This window comes from Cheilinus undulatus, linkage group 19 (genome assembly GCF_018320785.1).
Source record: "Cheilinus undulatus linkage group 19, ASM1832078v1, whole genome shotgun sequence".
Classification (NCBI taxonomy): domain Eukaryota; kingdom Metazoa; phylum Chordata; class Actinopteri; order Labriformes; family Labridae; genus Cheilinus; species Cheilinus undulatus.
Genome location: NC_054883.1, coordinates 1,366,410 through 1,383,144, shown reverse-complemented (window position 1 = coordinate 1,383,144; position 16,735 = coordinate 1,366,410). Strand labels below are relative to the sequence as shown.

The 16,735-nt window shown below is 42.5% G+C and overlaps 1 protein-coding gene across 4 annotated transcripts; it reads left to right on the top strand.

Annotated features, from left to right (window-relative positions):
- The first annotated feature begins 1,568 nt into the window (after nt 1-1,568).
- LOC121527259 (tubulin beta-5 chain) lies at nt 1,569-16,474 on the top strand. Of its 4 annotated transcripts, none has more exons than XM_041814136.1 (7): nt 1,569-1,730; nt 5,394-5,600; nt 8,440-8,548; nt 11,614-11,724; nt 12,986-13,101; nt 14,201-14,329; nt 14,524-16,474. In XM_041814136.1, the coding sequence occupies exons 1-7, from the start codon at nt 1,704-1,706 to the stop codon at nt 15,340-15,342; spliced, it is 1,518 nt and encodes a 505-aa protein (XP_041670070.1). In that variant the 5' UTR covers nt 1,569-1,703; the 3' UTR covers nt 15,343-16,474. The 4 variants fall into 4 exon arrangements, with proteins under 4 accessions (XP_041670070.1, XP_041670071.1, XP_041670073.1 ...); XM_041814137.1 differs by having other exon boundaries at nt 1,653-1,730; nt 5,437-5,600; XM_041814139.1 differs by having other exon boundaries at nt 1,662-1,730; nt 5,293-5,600.
- The last annotated feature ends 261 nt before the right edge of the window (nt 16,475-16,735 follow it).

Below are 16,735 nucleotides of genomic sequence, written 5' to 3'. Positions count from 1 at the left end.
CTCTATAGACCAGTGTCCCTCTATAGACCAGTGTTCCTCTATAGACCAGTGTCCCTCTATAAAGCAGGGGCCTCTATAGACCAGTGTCCCTGTAAAAATCAGTGTCCCTCTATAGACCAGTGTCCCTCGTTAAACCAGTGTCCCTATATAAAGCAGGGGCCCTCTATAAACCAGTGTCCCTGTAAAACCAGTGTCCCTCTATAGACCAGTGTCCCTCTATCGACCAGTGTCCCTCTATAAACCAGTGCCCCTCTATAGACCAGTGTCCCTCTATAGACCAGTGTCCCTGTAAAAATCAGTGTCCCTCTATAGACCAGTGTCCCTCTATAAACCAGTGTCCCTCTATAAAGCAGGGGCCCTCTATAGACCAGTGTCCCTGTAAAAATCAGTGTCCCTCTATAGACCAGTGTCCCTCTATCGACCAGTGTCCCTCTATAAACCAGTGCCCCTTTATAAACCAGTGTCCCTCTATAGACCAGTGTCCCTCTATAGACCAGTGTCCCTCTATAAAGCAGGGGCCCTCTATAGACCAGTGTCCCTGTAAAAATCAATGTCCCTCTATAGACCAATGTCCCTCTATAAACCAGTGTCCCTCTATAAAGCAGGGGCCCTCTATAGACCAGTGTCCCTGTAAAAATCAGTGTCCCTCTATAGACCAGTGTCCCTCTATCGACCAGTGTCCCTCTATAAACCAGTGTCCCTCTATAAACCAGTGTCCCTCTATAAACCAGTGTCCCTCTATAAACCAGTGTCCCTCTATAGACCAGTGTCCTTCTATAGACCAGTGTCCCTCTATAAAGCAGGGGCCCTCTATAGACCAGTGTCCCTCTATCGACCAGTGTCCCTCTATCGACCAGTGTCCCTCTATCGACCAGTGTCCCTCTATAAACCAGTGTCCCTCTATAGACCAGTGTCCCTCTATAAAGCAGGGGCCCTCTATAGACCAGTGTCCCTCTATAGACCAGTGTTCCTCTATCGACCAGTGTCCCTCTATAGACCAGTGTCCCTCTATAAAGCAGGGGCCCTCTATAGACCAGGGGCCCTCTATAGACCAGTGTCCCTCTATAGACCAGTGTCCCTCTATAGACCAGTGTCCCTCTATAGACCAGTGTCCCTGTAAAGACCAGTGTCCCTCTATAGACCAGTGTTCCTCTATAGACCAGTGCCCCTTTATAGACCAGTGTCCCTGTAAAAATCAGTGTCCCTCTATCGACCAGTGTCGCTCTATAAAGCAGACCCCCTCTATAGACCAGTGTCCCTGTAAAGACCAGTGTCCCTCTATCGACCAGTGTCCCTCTATAGACCAGTGTCCCTGTAAAAATCAGTGCCCCTCTATCGACCAGTGTCCCTCTATAAACCAGGGGTCCTCTATAGACCAGTGTCCCTCTATAAACCAGGGGTCCTCTATAGACCAGTGTCCCTGTAAAAATCAGTGTCCCTCTATAGACCAGTGCCCCTCACCAGTGGGTCAAACGGGACATTTTTTGGTTGTTAGGATAATTATTTCCATTCCTGATTATCAAATCTCCAGCTCCTTCAGTTCAGTGTTTTCTGTTTCTCAGTCTCTCCATCAGTCCTCCAATGAAGACCAGGATCGCTCACCTGACCTTTGACCTATATAAGCTACATCCTAAAGACCTTCTGTACCGCCTCGCCGTCACCGCCTCCCTGTGGGACTCTGACTCGTTCGGCTTTGACTTTAGATGCACCAGGATCAAACATGTCTTCAGGTGAGTTTACCTCTGCTGGAGACATGAAGGGGCTGCTCTCTGACTTCTAAATAAAGCAGAACAGTTTGTCTGACATCTCTGCCTCCAGTGCAAGCTATAGGGCAATCTGGGGGGCAACTTTTCAAGCTTTGTCCGCTCTCTCCTCCCTTTTCCTCCTCGTGTTCCTCCTCCCTGTTCCTCCTCCTCCATATTCCTCCTCCTCAGGTCTGTGCTGCGTTATCTGACACGTCTGAGCAGGATGAGCAGGCAGCTGCTCCTCTTCTTGCAGATAAAACATGCAGATATTAAGAAGCATAAAAAATGGAGAAGTTTACCAGTGCTGTTTTAAAAATAACTCCAAAAAAGGTTTATTTTCTGAAAATGAAGGTCCTTCTATAAAGGGCAGTAGTAGCTCTGCTGTTAACATGAAGGCCGTTCTGCAGGCCTTTTGTAAACCTTTACAGTTCTACTGAATACTAGAATGATTGCAGCCTTTTGTGCAATTATATTATTGCACAGCCTGACATTGTAATTGCAATTACGATTAGATAAGTTGGGCATTTTTAATGATAATATGGATGTAAGACTGATGCTGGTGGATGGAGCAGTCATACAGGCGGCCCACAGCAGCAGCAGACACTCATAATAATGCTAACAATGTGTTTGGAGCTCAGAGCTGTGAACAACAGTCAGGAAATGTCCTGGCTGGGCTTCCATAGTCCTGTAGCTCTCCTGTTCTAATCATGATCTGCGGTGTTAATTTCGTTGGCTAAAACTATTTGTTGACAGCCTTTTTTTCAATGACAAAAACTAGACTAAGACTGACAAACATAGATCTGTGATGACTAAATCTGACTAAAAGTGAGTTTAGTTTTTGTCAAAATGACTAAAACTAGACTAAAATGTAATGTAGTTTTCATTGGACATTCAAAATCCGTGATATTTCTCCACTGTGGGTAAATCTGTCCAAAACAATACATCTGTATCTATTCTGTCTCTCAGCTGTAGAAAGCAGGGACCCCAGGTTTGGCAGAGATCACACCACCATGATTTGGTTCCAGATTTAGACAAGAGAATAAATGATTGGACTAAAAGTAAAGACTAAAATGTGAGGACTTTTATGGCCTAAAACTAGAGTAAAACTAAAATGAATTTCATTTAAAGACTAAAACTGTGACTAAAATGAAAAATAGCTGCCAAAATGAACCCTGCTGGTCTGTATTAGACTGATCTGGTTTTGTCCCCTCAAACAACCATGATTAAATGGACCTGGGTTAAAATACTCTTGGCCTTTTTACAGTCTGATCGTTTTCATCAGTAGGAAAGGCAGACGTGGAGGTTTGTGCTGGGATGTTAGAGCAGACTTCTTCCAGCTGTTGTTCTTCAGAGCTCAGCGCAGAGCGGGGATGAATTCCTGCTTCACTTCTGTGTAAACTGACTCTGCTGTCAGCGTCAGCAGCAGCTGACCGTGGCTTCATCATCATCATCATCATCTCTGCGGGAAAGTCCGCCTCATGGTCTCTACAGAGCTGAAAAATCCCCCACACTGACCCATCCTCATTCTCAGCACAGACTGAAGAGCCAAACGAGAAAGTCACGAAGACTCAGCTTGGATAGTGTGAGATTTATTCCCTCAGTACAGAAGCCCCAAAGACGTTCATAAAAACATTTCATACTAATCCATGTTCCCCTGAAAACAGCTTAAATATCTGTAGTTTTATCAAGAACTGAAATAATCTAAATCTAAAGCTAACACTGGTCTCAGGAAGTCAGTAGTTAAATTAAAATGGACTCATTATCCTCAGGATAATTCAGGACAGCCTGGACTTTCAGCAGGGACCCTTATGCTTTGATACAGCAAATTTTACATGAAACCACAAATCCTCTCTGGAAAACAAAAAACTTTTACCTTCCTCATGTAGTCCCCACTAATAGAAGCAATAATATCATGGAATCATGTATAAATGAGTGACGAATCATCCTGAAGACGGCAAAATAATCTGGTCTCTACATTCATGTTCCCGTGTGAGTTTGTCATTCTCCCGTGATCTTACGACCTGGAGTCTGGAGTCTCGGTAAGTTTTCATCCTCTAGCCCAGTGGTTCTCAAATGGTCAAGGTGTGCCTTGGAGATCAGGCCGGGCCCCTGAAAACCCCCCAGAGAATGGGCCCTCCACAGTTGTGATTTACTGATGATCAGCGTATGTGAGTTGGATCAGTAGCATTGGTGCTAGCATCCTGGCTAACAATGACCTCATTTGGCAAGCAATTATTGAGTTAAAATTGGTGTTACAGTAATTAATTCATGCTTCTTTTAACGAAGTTAACAATTTTTTCTACCCATTCTGCCACTTATTTTGACAACTTAAACATTTTTTACTGCTTTTTTGCAATTTCCCAACTTTTTAAAAATACTTTTGACCGATTTTGCAACTTTTTGGAACTTTTTGCCACATTTAATCCATTTTTGCTACTTTTTTTTACCGATTTTTGCCTACTTTTGCTATTACTTGGACAGTTTTTTGCCATTTTTCATCACTTTTAACCCCTTTTTACCACCTTTTAGCAACTTTAACCCTTTTTGACACTTTTCTGCACTTGTAACCTATTTTGCCTCTTTCCTGGCAATTTTCGCTCACTTTGCCTTTGTTTGGCCACTTTTGCCTAATTTTGCCCATTTTTAAATCACCTTTTAACTGTTTTTCACCTCCTTTTTTTTACAACATTTAACACTTTTTGGCCACTTGTATCCCATTTTGCCACCTTTTTTGACGCTTTCAACATGTTTTTGTCACTTTTAACCCATTTTTTGGTCCCCTATGTTAGTTGTTACCCATTTTTGGCTTTGTCCTGCCATTTTGCCCAGTTTTGCCATGTTTTTTCATCACTTTTAACCATTTTTTTCCACCTTTCAGCCACTTTTTGCCCACTTTTGCCACCCCAGTTGGCTTGGCCCCAGAAACCTCCCCCCGTTGTCTGACTGTTATATTAGTCTATTTTGTATTGATGTGAATATGGCGTGCCCTGGGCGAAAGTTTGAAAACCACTGCTCTGAGAACCTGAGAAGTAAAGATTGAAGGCAGGTTTAGGGGCTTAGAGTTAGAGTTGGAGCACAGCATGACCTTAGTCTTGTCTGCATTCAACACAAGTTTGAAATCATAAAAATTCTGCTGAGCAGAGTCAAAAGCAAGTTGTTACTGCGTAAGAGCTTGGTCTGGGGTGGGTGCTGAGCAGTACATGACAGTGTCGTCAGCATAAAAATGATAATCTGCATTAGTAACATTCTGATCAATACAACTGATATAAAGAATGATCAGGAGTGGCCCTAAAAACGAGCCCTGAGGCACTTCTTTGGTCACAGGAAGTGAGGCAGAGGTGCAGCCATCTGCTTGGACACAGTGACTTCTGTCTGTGAGGTAGTTGCTAAACCAGTTTATTGTTTGAGATTTTCAGATATTTTACAAATATTGTAAAGTGAAGCAAAGGTTAACATCATGTATTCATGTTTAACCCTTTCTCTCTTTACTCCCTCAGTTATAATGAAGAGACAAACCAAACTAAATGTACAGATTTTCCTCCATTAGAGTCCTTGCTTCGTCTGCTTTTGCCCCCTCTTCGACGCCCCTGGCATTCATAGAAAGTATTTCTGTGGGGGCAATAAAACAAAGTCCTTTATGCTGACCAGACCCAAAGCTGGCCCCTCAGGGTCACGTGGCTCCATGTGACAGGAGGAGGAGGAGGGGAAGCTGCTGAAGCACAGCGGCGTGCAGCAGAGAGCAGCGACAGACCTCAGAGGATCACTGGAGAGAGAGGGACGCCGACAGAGAGAGGAAAGATGAGAGAAATCGTTCATATCCAGGCCGGACAGTGTGGGAACCAGATCGGGACAAAGGTACAGACCTGGATTTGATTTATTTATCTGCTCTAAACTGGTTTGAAGAAATCATGAAGTTAGAATCACTGCAGAAGTTTCATATTTGCCTAGAGTTATTTCTCTAACACTAGTCAGCACTAAGAGCCATGTTCATTCATTAAAGCAGAACTTTCTGTCGCTTTCACCTTAGTTTAACTTTAAATTCTTCTCTAAACAATTTCTCATTCACTGGGATATTACCAAAGATCCCTCCTTCATATTTCAGAGTCATTCAGAGATGTTCTGTTCTGTCAGTTCAAGTCGTGAATTTAAAAAATCACTCAGGAGAATGGGACAGCTTTTTAAAAAAAGACTGACAAATGACCCTCTCTTTTATGTTGACTCTAAAATCCACATCAGGTGGCGTTAGGGTGATTATCACGATGCATTAACTTATGGATTAAGGCTACGTGAGCATATTTTAATAGATTGTTTTTTTAGTAAAATCAATGCTTGAGATCCAAAATGAACTGAGGACATTTTCTTTAGGTAAGGTTATCCATTCTAAAATCGACTAACAGGATTTTCTGGGGTCCTTTCTCCAGTTTCTGGCAGCACACATGGAGAGGCCGGGAACCAATAGTTTGGAGCATGCAAAGGAGACAAATGTTTGTTAATGGCCATCTTAAAATATCAGATATAAACAAATAAAACACGTCTTTTTATCACAGAACACCCACTCCCTCCTTTTCTAAGAGGTGTTGCTTGTCAGCACACAAGGTAGACCGCTGCTTTGGACCCCAGGCCAGTAAGGCCCCCCAACGGCTGACAAACTTTAAACCACGGCCAAAACTTTCACAAACATGCAAAATTTGCAATGACAGTAGGAAGCCCCCCCTAAGGGGGCCCCATCCCACAGTACTCACTTGTTGCCCTGCTAAGAGTTGCATAAATCCTTTCCATGAAAACCAAATTTTATAAATGACAACAAAGAAACATAAAGAATTATCCCTCTGGGAGAAAAATCAGACTAACAAATATAAAAGCAAATGACTGAACGCTGCTGCTGAGCTAACCTTAGCTATGGAGGGAGAAATGCTTGAATAACAGCTCTTGATTTAATTTCAGTATTTGTTCTTCTGCCATTTGGCATATTAAGCCTGATCCATTATTAAGATCACGCTTATCAAACATGATTATTCATTAACTGTAAGGAGATTTCCTCTTATTTTAGCTTTGTTAGCACCTGATAAACTCAAATTTTTCTGGGGTTTTGTAAAGCCTTGTTTTCTTTAGTTTTGTTTCTGTTCACTGAAATAATTTTGACATTTTAGTTTCACTTTTGTTAGTTTTAGTTAACAAAATCTAGCAAATGAAATAACTTAATTAGTTTGGTAGATTATTTATTTGTGCTTCTCGTCAATAAATCTTATACCGCTGAAAGCCTTTTTTATTTCCCTTCAAATGGAGCTACATTAATAAGGAACAGGCCTTTGAAGGATGAGCAGCAGAGCTGAGGATGTGGTTAGTTAGGGGATTTGATGATTGAAGTCTGAAGGAACAAGACATATTGGTAATTTAACAATTGACAATGATCATTTTACTAATAGGAGCCTCAGTAGAAGAACCATACACAGCCACAACAGCCTGGCTCCTCACCCTCATGCTGTCACCAGCCTGGCTCCTCCCCCTCATGCTGGACACCAGTCTGGCTCCTCCCCCTCAGTTCACCAGCCTGGCTCCTCACCCTCATGCTGGTCACCAGCCTGGCTCCTCACCCTCATGCTGGTCACCAGCCTGGCTCCTCCCCCTCATGCTGGTCACCAGCCTGGCTCCTCACCCTCATGCTGGTCACCAGCCTGGCTCCTCACCCTCATGCTGGTCACCAGCCTGGCTCCTCAACCTCAGGTCACCAGTCTGGCTCCTCCCCCTCAGTTCACCAGCCTGGCTCCTCACCCTCATGCTGGTCACCAGCCTGGCTCCTCCCCCTCATGCTGGTCACCAGCCTGGCTCCTCAACCTCAGGTCACCAGTCTGGCTTCTTACCCTCAGGTCACCAGCGTGGCACCAACAGCACGCCCATGCTGTTCCCACAAAGTGTTCAAAGGGGTTGAGGTCAGGACTGCTTGTAGGATATTCCCTGAAACAAGAGTCAAGGCAGAATCAGCTGTTTGGTATTAGCTGGAAAGATTTAGAATGTTTCTCATGGGTACATCCCTCAGCTCTGCTGCTCATCCCTATAAATGCATGCTCATAACAAATGTGGCTCCTTTAAAACGGGAAATAAACAGACTTTCCAATGGTATAAGATTTATACCAAACACTCTTTCACTTACTTTTAGTGCTGTTTCTAAACCCTCGCTGTCTGTACTTGAAGATTTCTGTTCCTCAATTTGTCAAACAACCAAGACTACAATATTTAAATTTACATGAATGACACATTTCTGCTTTTTTAAAGCCATGAAAAACAAAGAAAAGCAGCTTCATGTGTACAAACTTCAGCTTATTTGTCAAACATACTAGAAACTCCCAGACTGATATATAGCAGACATAAAAGGGTTCTGAAATATTTTGACTGAAATTACAACAAAACATAACTCAGATTGGGTGTCTGCAGAGAACAACCATGGTTAATTAATCTTGTTTTATCATAGTGAGTTTGTAAGAGCCCCCCACCCTCTGCTGAATCTCCTCTAACCATTAACGGTCCACCTGTTGGACTATCAGGAGTCTCTCTGTGGTATCAAACCCTCTGACTCATTCAACCTCACACATTTGCAGTGAGTCAGTAACCGGAGCACAAAGACAGGAACTCTCTGAGTCACTGGTCTCTTTCTTCTTCTTCTCTTTGTTTCCTGCTGCCGCTCGGACTCGTTCAGTTCTGGGAGGTGATCAGCGATGAGCACGGCATCGACCCGGCAGGGAGCTACGTGGGAGACTCGTCTCTGCAGCTGGACAGAGTCAACGTCTACTACAATGAGGCGTCCTGTACGTAGAGCTGTAGCTCGCTCAGTCACACACTTCCTGTTAATGGATGAATGCAGCGAGATTCCTCTGAATCACAGCAGACATGGAGCTTTCAGTATTGTAGCTTCAGTTCTCTTGATTGACTTCTACGTGGTAACTGATTTAAGATAAAGATGTTTTTATGCATCATTTTAGAGCTTAACTGATTTCTACATTTACTGGAAATTTATGTAGAATTCATAGCTAAAAGTATTTGCCCCCTTCCTGATTACTTTTTTGTTTTTTGCATATTCCTCACACTTAAATGTTAATATTAGACAAAGATAAATGGAGTAAATGCAAATATTAGTTTTTAATGATGATTTCATTTATTTCGGGTAAATCCATCCAAACCTATCTGGCCCTGTGAAAAAGTCATCCACCCTTGTTAAATCATGAATTAACTGTGATTAACTGCATTTTATGTAAAGCTGGGTTCAATTTGACTATCCACCCCAGACCTGATTACTGCCAGACCTGCTGGATCCAGGAACCCCTTAAGTAGAACATGTCTGACGGTGAAGGAGGCTCAAAGATCTCCAACACATCCTGGAACCATCTAAAGAAACTCAAGAACCAATGAGGAACAAAGTCACTGAAATCTATCAGTCTGAAAGAGTTGGAGACATTTCTGAGGCTTTGGGACTCCAGACAACCACGCTGAGAGCCATTACCCACAAATGGAGAAAACTGTGGACAGTGGTGAACATTCCCAGGAGTGGTTGACCTATTAACATGACTCCAAGAGAACATGGACGACTCATCCAGGAGGTCACAACAGAACTAGGGCTGAATAATTTAGGAAAATAATCTAGTTGCGATTTTTTTACCCAATATTGCAATTGCAATTTGATATGCAATTATTTATTAAGTTCCTCATCTCATTTATTTTACAAAAAAAACAAGCAATAATTCATTCTATACTATAACCAGCACCATATCAGATTAAACCAGGACTGGACCATTTTGGAAAAATATCTAATTGTGATGATTTTGACTCATTTTGCAAATTGGATATGAGCTGTTGTATTAAAGGAGTGGTAATTTTAATTACAACTCTTATATTTAACAAGAAAAACAGACAAAAAATGAGGAAATTGGATTTTTTTTATACACTATTCTAAAAATACGCTACTAAAATGAAATTAAAGAAAATTAAAGAAATATTCCACCTCCTGCGATGTGAAAATTTCAGCAGGTCATAATCTCATTTGCAATTAACTTCCCAGCTCTAAACAGAACCAGAACATCTACAGACCTGCAGGCCTCACTGACTCAGTTAAGGTCAGAGGTCATGATTCAACCATCAGAAAGAGACTGGGCAACAATGGCATCATGGGAAAGTTTCAAGGCCAAAACCACTGCTGAGCAGAAAGAACACAAAGGGTTGTCTCACATTTGACTAAAACATCCTGATGATCCCAAAGACTTCTGGGAAATATTCTGTGGACTGACCAGACAGAAGTTTTGGTAGGTATGCGTCCCGTTCCAACTAGAGTCAAACTAACTCAGCATTTCATCAGAAGAACATCAGACCAACAGTCAGACATGGTGGTGGTGGTGTGATGGTCTGGACCAGGACCTGGACCACTAGAACCATGAATTTCTGCTCTCTAGCAGGAAATTCTGAAGGAAAATGTCAGTTCATGACCTCAAGATCAAGACCACTTGGGTTATGGAGGGAGGACCATGATCCCCAACACACCAGCAAGTCCACCTCTGAATGGACTAAAAACTAAATGAAGGTTCTGGATTATTCTAGTCAAAGTCTGGACTTAGATCTGACTGAGATGCTGTGACCTTAAACAGGCCATTCATGCTGGAAAACCCTCCAATGAGGCTGAATGAAACTATTCTGCAGAGAAGAATGGGACAACATTCCTCCACAGTGATGAGAGAGACTCACTGACAGTAATCACAAACACCAAGGATGGAAAACCAGTTATTAGGTTTAGGGGGGATGACAGTTTCACAGAAGACCAGGTAGGTGTGGATGGATTTACCCTTAATAAATAAAACTATCAGGTAAAAACTGACCTTTGTACTGAGTCAGGTTCACTTTGTTTAAGAATACAGTGAAGTACAGTGAAGCAGCCCTGGTCTGTTTAGATATTAAAAATAACCATTATAAACCTAAATTAATCCTAAATCTGACAGGAATATTGTTGAAGATGGGGTTTTCTTTCCAGTCAGGCTGCAGGCTGTGCAGGGAGTGGTTTTGGACAGGCTGTGTCCAAAACCACTCCCTCATTCCCTCCTCCCTATCCAATCTATAGTGAGCAGCATAGTGGACTATTATCGTCCCCTATATGGGCGATATAGTCCACTACATATTGGACTTTATAGTCCCCTATACAGACTATATACTCCACTACATAGTGGACTATATAGTGTACTATATAGTGTACTATATAGTGGACTATAAAGTGGACTATAAAGTGGACTATGTAGTGGACTATGTAGTGGACTATGTAGTGGACTATGTAGTGGACTATGTAGTGGACTAAATAGTGGACTGTGTAGTGGACTATATAGTGGACTATATAATGAACTGTTTAATAAATAAGGGGTGATTTCGTACACAGCCAGAGTGTTAGCATAATCAGGTCTAGACGTTTGTAATCATGCCTCACCCTCTCTTGATCTGTAGCAGGGAGATCGGCTTACCTTAGCTATAAGACGGATCTGATCAGCTTTAATGAACAGCAGTAGGGATCTGGTTGTCCATGAGTAAATTTCAAGACTCTTCACAGAGGCGTGAACATCATGGGCTAAAGAGCTGAGAGCTCCCACCTCCAACCATCCATGGAGTCTGGACATGATGGCCTTGGTCCTCTTTAGATTTAGGAATTTATTTATCCATGTTTTAATAACTCAAGACAGCAAGCAAAGGCTGCAGTCAGAACTTTTTAAGACAGGTACATTTGAATATCATCTGCAAAAAAGAATATCCCAGGAAACGCCTTGAAGAAATAACTTTAAAAATGCACAAATGTGAGTCAAAGTCAAATCTGTGGGACTGACTGACATGTTGTCTGTCTGTGCAGCTCATAAATACGTCCCCAGGGCCGTGTTGGTCGACCTGGAACCAGGAACCATGGACAGCGTGCGCTCAGGAGCCTTCGGACAACTTTTCAGACCAGACAACTTCATCTTTGGTAACAAACCTCTGATTTAATTTAACAGATTTATTCATGTGTTTATTATGATTCTAAGACATTTTCACTCATGCACTCCTGAATGTCATGCCCTTGCCCCTGACATCATACTGATTTCTGTTTTTGCACATTCACTTCACAGAAGGAGACTACCCATGCTGAATGAGACAGCCTCAGTAGGCAAGAAATGACATAAGAATACAGGCAACAGTCAAAACTATGATAGTTATCTGACATCAGTGCTTAGTAAAGTTGAACAGAATCACAATCAGAGGCAGAGGAATGGAGTGGGAAACAGAGATGGTTTCACTGCATGCACAGAGATTGAACCAATCACATGCATGCAGTCATGCACCAGCTGTAGCTTGTAAAGGTCATCACTTTCTCCTGCTTGCTCTGAATATCCCCAAATATTTCTAGATACATTCAGCTCACCCCAACTTCCTGCAGGAATTTACTGGATGTTTAAAAGTGCTGGAGAAGTCTGATGAAAAGAACTCATGGGTTTTGTGCATATTTGAGGCTCTTGTGTAGAAGAACAGTGTTGTTAAAATGAACAGAGTCCAACCAGGACAGCTTAAAGGAAGATAACCCTCTGTTGGATTTTTAGTGAAAGATACTCCTTAAACCTTTGGATAATTGCAGCTTTTACTTTTTGAAAACAGCTGTTTCTCTGGCTCCTCAGTGTTAACTTCATCCTGTTTGGGCTGATTTAAAATGTAATAATTTGTATAAACAGATTTAATGTTTTTTTAGATGGAAAGCTCATCTTTTGCCTTTTATGAGAATTCAAATCATTAAGTTTCTGGTCCAACTGCATCTGTTAAAAGTGTCTCTGCTACATGAAGTCATGGTATCTGATGGTAAAAAGCAGCAGGAGCTGTTCTGGGAGAAGGAGGGAGTTATAGAAATATAACTGTAATGGTTGTGAGCTCATTTCTGCTGCTGAGTCAGGAGGGTTTAAGTTTGAGGGGGTTGTGAAGAAGACAGATCTAGAGCAGTAAAGAAACGCTCAGGTTTGAACTAAACAGACTGAAATGACTCCAGGATTGTTTAATAAACTCTCGCCTCAGTAGGAGAACATCCAGGGAGGTTCTAGACCTCCTCTGTCATCGTACACTCACAGCTCTCCGTCACGCCGTCCTCCGGCTGATAAATGGGTCACCAGACGAGTGAATGTCTGTGCTCACATTCCCATCTGCTGTGACGATCATTTTACATTTCTCTGATGGGTTTCTCTCTTCTGATTGGTTGCCTGCAGGTCAGACAGGTGCGGGGAACAACTGGGCCAAAGGTCACTACACAGAAGGGGCGGAGCTTGTGGACTCTGTCCTGGACATAGTGAGGAAGGAGTGCGAGCACTGCGACTGTTTACAGGTGACAAGGACTTGTGGTTTGTGGAGGGGTACACATGTCAACTGTACAGTTGTCAGGTTTGGGCGGGGGGGGTTATTCTAATGACCAGCAGGGGCGACTTTTGCTGACATCACCACATTAGCCTGCAGCACACAATCTCTCACTTCCTGTTGTTGGAATGAGGTGGATACCACATCTACGAAGTGGCAATAATAGCGCTTTGTCTGAATGAAACAGCAGAGGTCTCATTTTTTCAGCTTTTAAAATTGTCAGTTTGTGTCGTGAAAAAAAAACAAAACCATCACCAGTACTTAGAAACCAGGATACTCGTATTTCTTATGTTTACAGGATCATGAATAACCAGGTTTCTCTGTGCGCATGTAAACACAGTATCAGAACAGGATCGAAACCAGGATAAGGCTCATAACTGGGATACCTAAGTCCATGTAAACACGCTCTTTGCTAAACTACTACAGCTTGATGCTGATTTTTTTTGCTATGTTTGATAAACATTTACTTCCTGTTACACAGCGATACATGGTAGCTTTGGCCACACCCCTTCAGTTTTCTATATAAGCCAAATAATGTTTGTCCACAAGGCATTTTCTAGCTTTACACAAAATTTGACATGGGTCAGGCTAATTTTGTAAGAGTTGATACCATAATGAGGCCTGGGAATCCCCAGTTTTAACCAATATGGCTTAACATAAAATTCAAAACAGTGAACTTCCTGTTAACTTGGCGATACAGCTCCAAGAGTCAGCCAAGCCCACAAAAAATAACCAAAAAAGAAAAAACATATTAACCATCATTATTTATTTCACCAGCTTGAATCTGCTATTTGTGGCAGAACGAGTGTTTTAAGCCTCTGAAAAACTACTTCTTGTTTCATGTTGAATGATGTATTAATACAAAATATAAATCAGACTTTAGGTGTAACAAAAGCACAAAAATTCTCCCAACATTGTAATAAATAAATCCTGTTGAAGACAATGAAACTGTCAGAAAACTTTATAAAGGTGAAGCAGTGACCGAGGCCTGAGCATCCATCCATCAGCCGTCTTCTTCCTAAGTCATGTTCCCTGAATCAAACTGCCTCCATCTTTAATTCTGCCTGCAGGGCTTCCAGCTGACTCACTCTCTGGGAGGCGGCACCGGCTCGGGCATGGGCACCCTGCTGATCAGCAAGATCCGAGAGGAGTATCCCGACCGCATCATGAACACGTTCAGCGTCATGCCTTCACCGAAGGTAACAGAGAGAAGACCCTTGTCTTTGACCCCCCCGTGTCCCTTTTTCAACCATCACCAAATAGATCTCTCAGAAACCCCAAAGGTCAAAAAAAAAAAAGATTAATTTAACCTATTTATATCCCTTCTGTTACGGTGTTTTCACCTCAAACTTCAGTATCTCTGGGTTTGTGACCTCCCTCCTGTTCCCTCCAGGTGTCCGACACCGTGGTGGAGCCGTACAACGCCACCCTGTCGGTCCACCAGCTGGTTGAAAACACAGATGAGACCTACTGCATTGACAACGAGGCGCTTTATGACATCTGTTTCCGCACTCTTAAACTCACCACGCCCACCTACGGCGACCTTAACCACCTTGTGTCAGCCACCATGAGCGGCGTAACGACCTCTCTTCGTTTCCCCGGGCAGCTGAATGCAGATCTCCGCAAACTGGCTGTCAACATGGTGCCCTTCCCCAGACTCCACTTCTTCATGCCGGGATTCGCTCCTCTAACGGCACGGGGCAGCCAGCAGTATCGAGCACTCACTGTTCCCGAGCTCACCCAACAGATGTTTGACGCCAGGAACATGATGGCGGCCTGCGACCCTCGCCACGGACGCTACCTGACTGTTGCCACCGTCTTCCGTGGTCCGATGTCCATGAAGGAAGTGGACGAGCAGATGCTGAACGTGCAGAACAAGAACAGCAGCTACTTTGTGGAGTGGATCCCCAACAACGTCAAGGTGGCCGTCTGTGACATCGCCCCCCGTGGGCTCAAGATGGCCGCCACCTTCATCGGCAACAGCACGGCTATCCAGGAGCTGTTCAAGCGGATCTCTGAGCAGTTCTCTGCCATGTTCCGCCGAAAGGCTTTCCTGCACTGGTTCACAGGTGAAGGCATGGACGAGATGGAGTTCACAGAGGCCGAGAGCAACATGAACGACCTCGTGTCCGAGTACCAGCAGTACCAGGAGGCCACCGCCAATGACGGCGAGGAGAACTTTGACGACGATGACGATGAAATCGTTGAGTAAGAAGGAACTGTAAAACTCTCAGAGCCTTGGTAGAGTGATCACACAGTAGTAACAAACCAACAGCAGTAGTTTGAGTTCCAGTGATTGATCGATGAGCTAACGTTACCACAGCAGTGGTACAGTAGTTACAGAACTAACATGAACACTTGGGAGTTGCTTCGTAGACCGATTAGATACAGGAATGCATTTTCTTGAAATTTCTTGAAGTTGAGTAGAATAAATCAAAAAGTCATTGACCAAACACCAAAAACAGGAAGTAGTTTGTTGGTGTTTTCTTGGATCAAAGAACGTACATTTTTCAATCAAAAGTATTTCTAAGCCCAACCTACATGGAGTTTTTGGACCAAGACCATATAGTAGTAAATAAAGTTTAACAATATGGCAGCAGTCATAGGGATTTTTTTTAAAAATTGGAAATGGAAGTTTTGTACCAAATTGCGCTGATGTTCCTCCAGTTAAATCTTTAATAATGGCGAGGATGGCTGCTCGAAAACTAAAATATGGACGATAAAACATGACATTTTTTAAAGTGCATTCCCCTGATCAAATGTGTGAATTTCAATCTGTTTGGCCTGTTTCATCTTCATCTATTTGGTAATAAAGTGGCTTAAAAACGTGACTAACATTAGTCACAACAACAACTAACATTGAACAACATGCAATTTTAAAAATGCTTTATGTACACTTTTCTGAAATCCTATTTTGAGCCAAAATGTTGTTAAATTTTCACCAAAACCAAAGTCACTGTGATGTAGTCGTTCTCCATTTTTGTGCTGAACTTCACTGAACTTTAACCACAGAGGCACTATTCTGTAGTGGAAGTACTAGAACCTGTACATCATCCAAAAACATGTCCGTACAGCTGCCAATGAAAAAGACTAATATTTTAGTTGGGTACTGTGATTATGTGTCACAGATGCTCTGACGTACTCATGGTTGGACGTTAAAGTGAAAAACATATCTGGTGATTTCTATAAAAGCAAAGATGTGTGATTGTGACTGTAGAGAATCCTTCCTAACTCATGTTTTTACAGTTTGGTGTCAGCGTGTGCTTGTTGTTTTTTTTAAAGCTGGTTTTTGTACGTGTGAGTGCGTCTAAAACGCTGCAGAGGTTTCAATAAACGTTGCTTTCAAAGCCTGACAGTGTGGCTAATCTGTGTTTTTATGTTAAACCTCCTAAGACCCTGCATGCACATATGAGGATATCACACTTTGGCTTTCTTTAAACACAGTCATGATTTCTGTAGAGTTCTAGATAACTGTCCAGAACATCCATGGAAGTTTAAGTCATTTGCTTGAAATGTTGGGAGAATTTTCTGTTGGATATTCAGGGGAATATGATGGAAATGATCAAAAATTTCCATAAGGATTTCAGAGATATGTTTGTTTGTTT

Bases quoted from the DNA above. Each gene is read 5' to 3' on its own strand.
- LOC121527259 (XM_041814136.1), top strand. From the start codon at position 1,704: ATGCACCAGGATCAAACATGTCTTCAG. The intron at 1,731-5,393 runs GTGAGTTTACCT...TATGCTGACCAG, and splicing joins AGGATCAAACATGTCTTCAG to ACCCAAAGCTGGCCCCTCAG. The intron at 14,330-14,523 runs GTAACAGAGAGA...TGTTCCCTCCAG, and splicing joins GCGTCATGCCTTCACCGAAG to GTGTCCGACACCGTGGTGGA.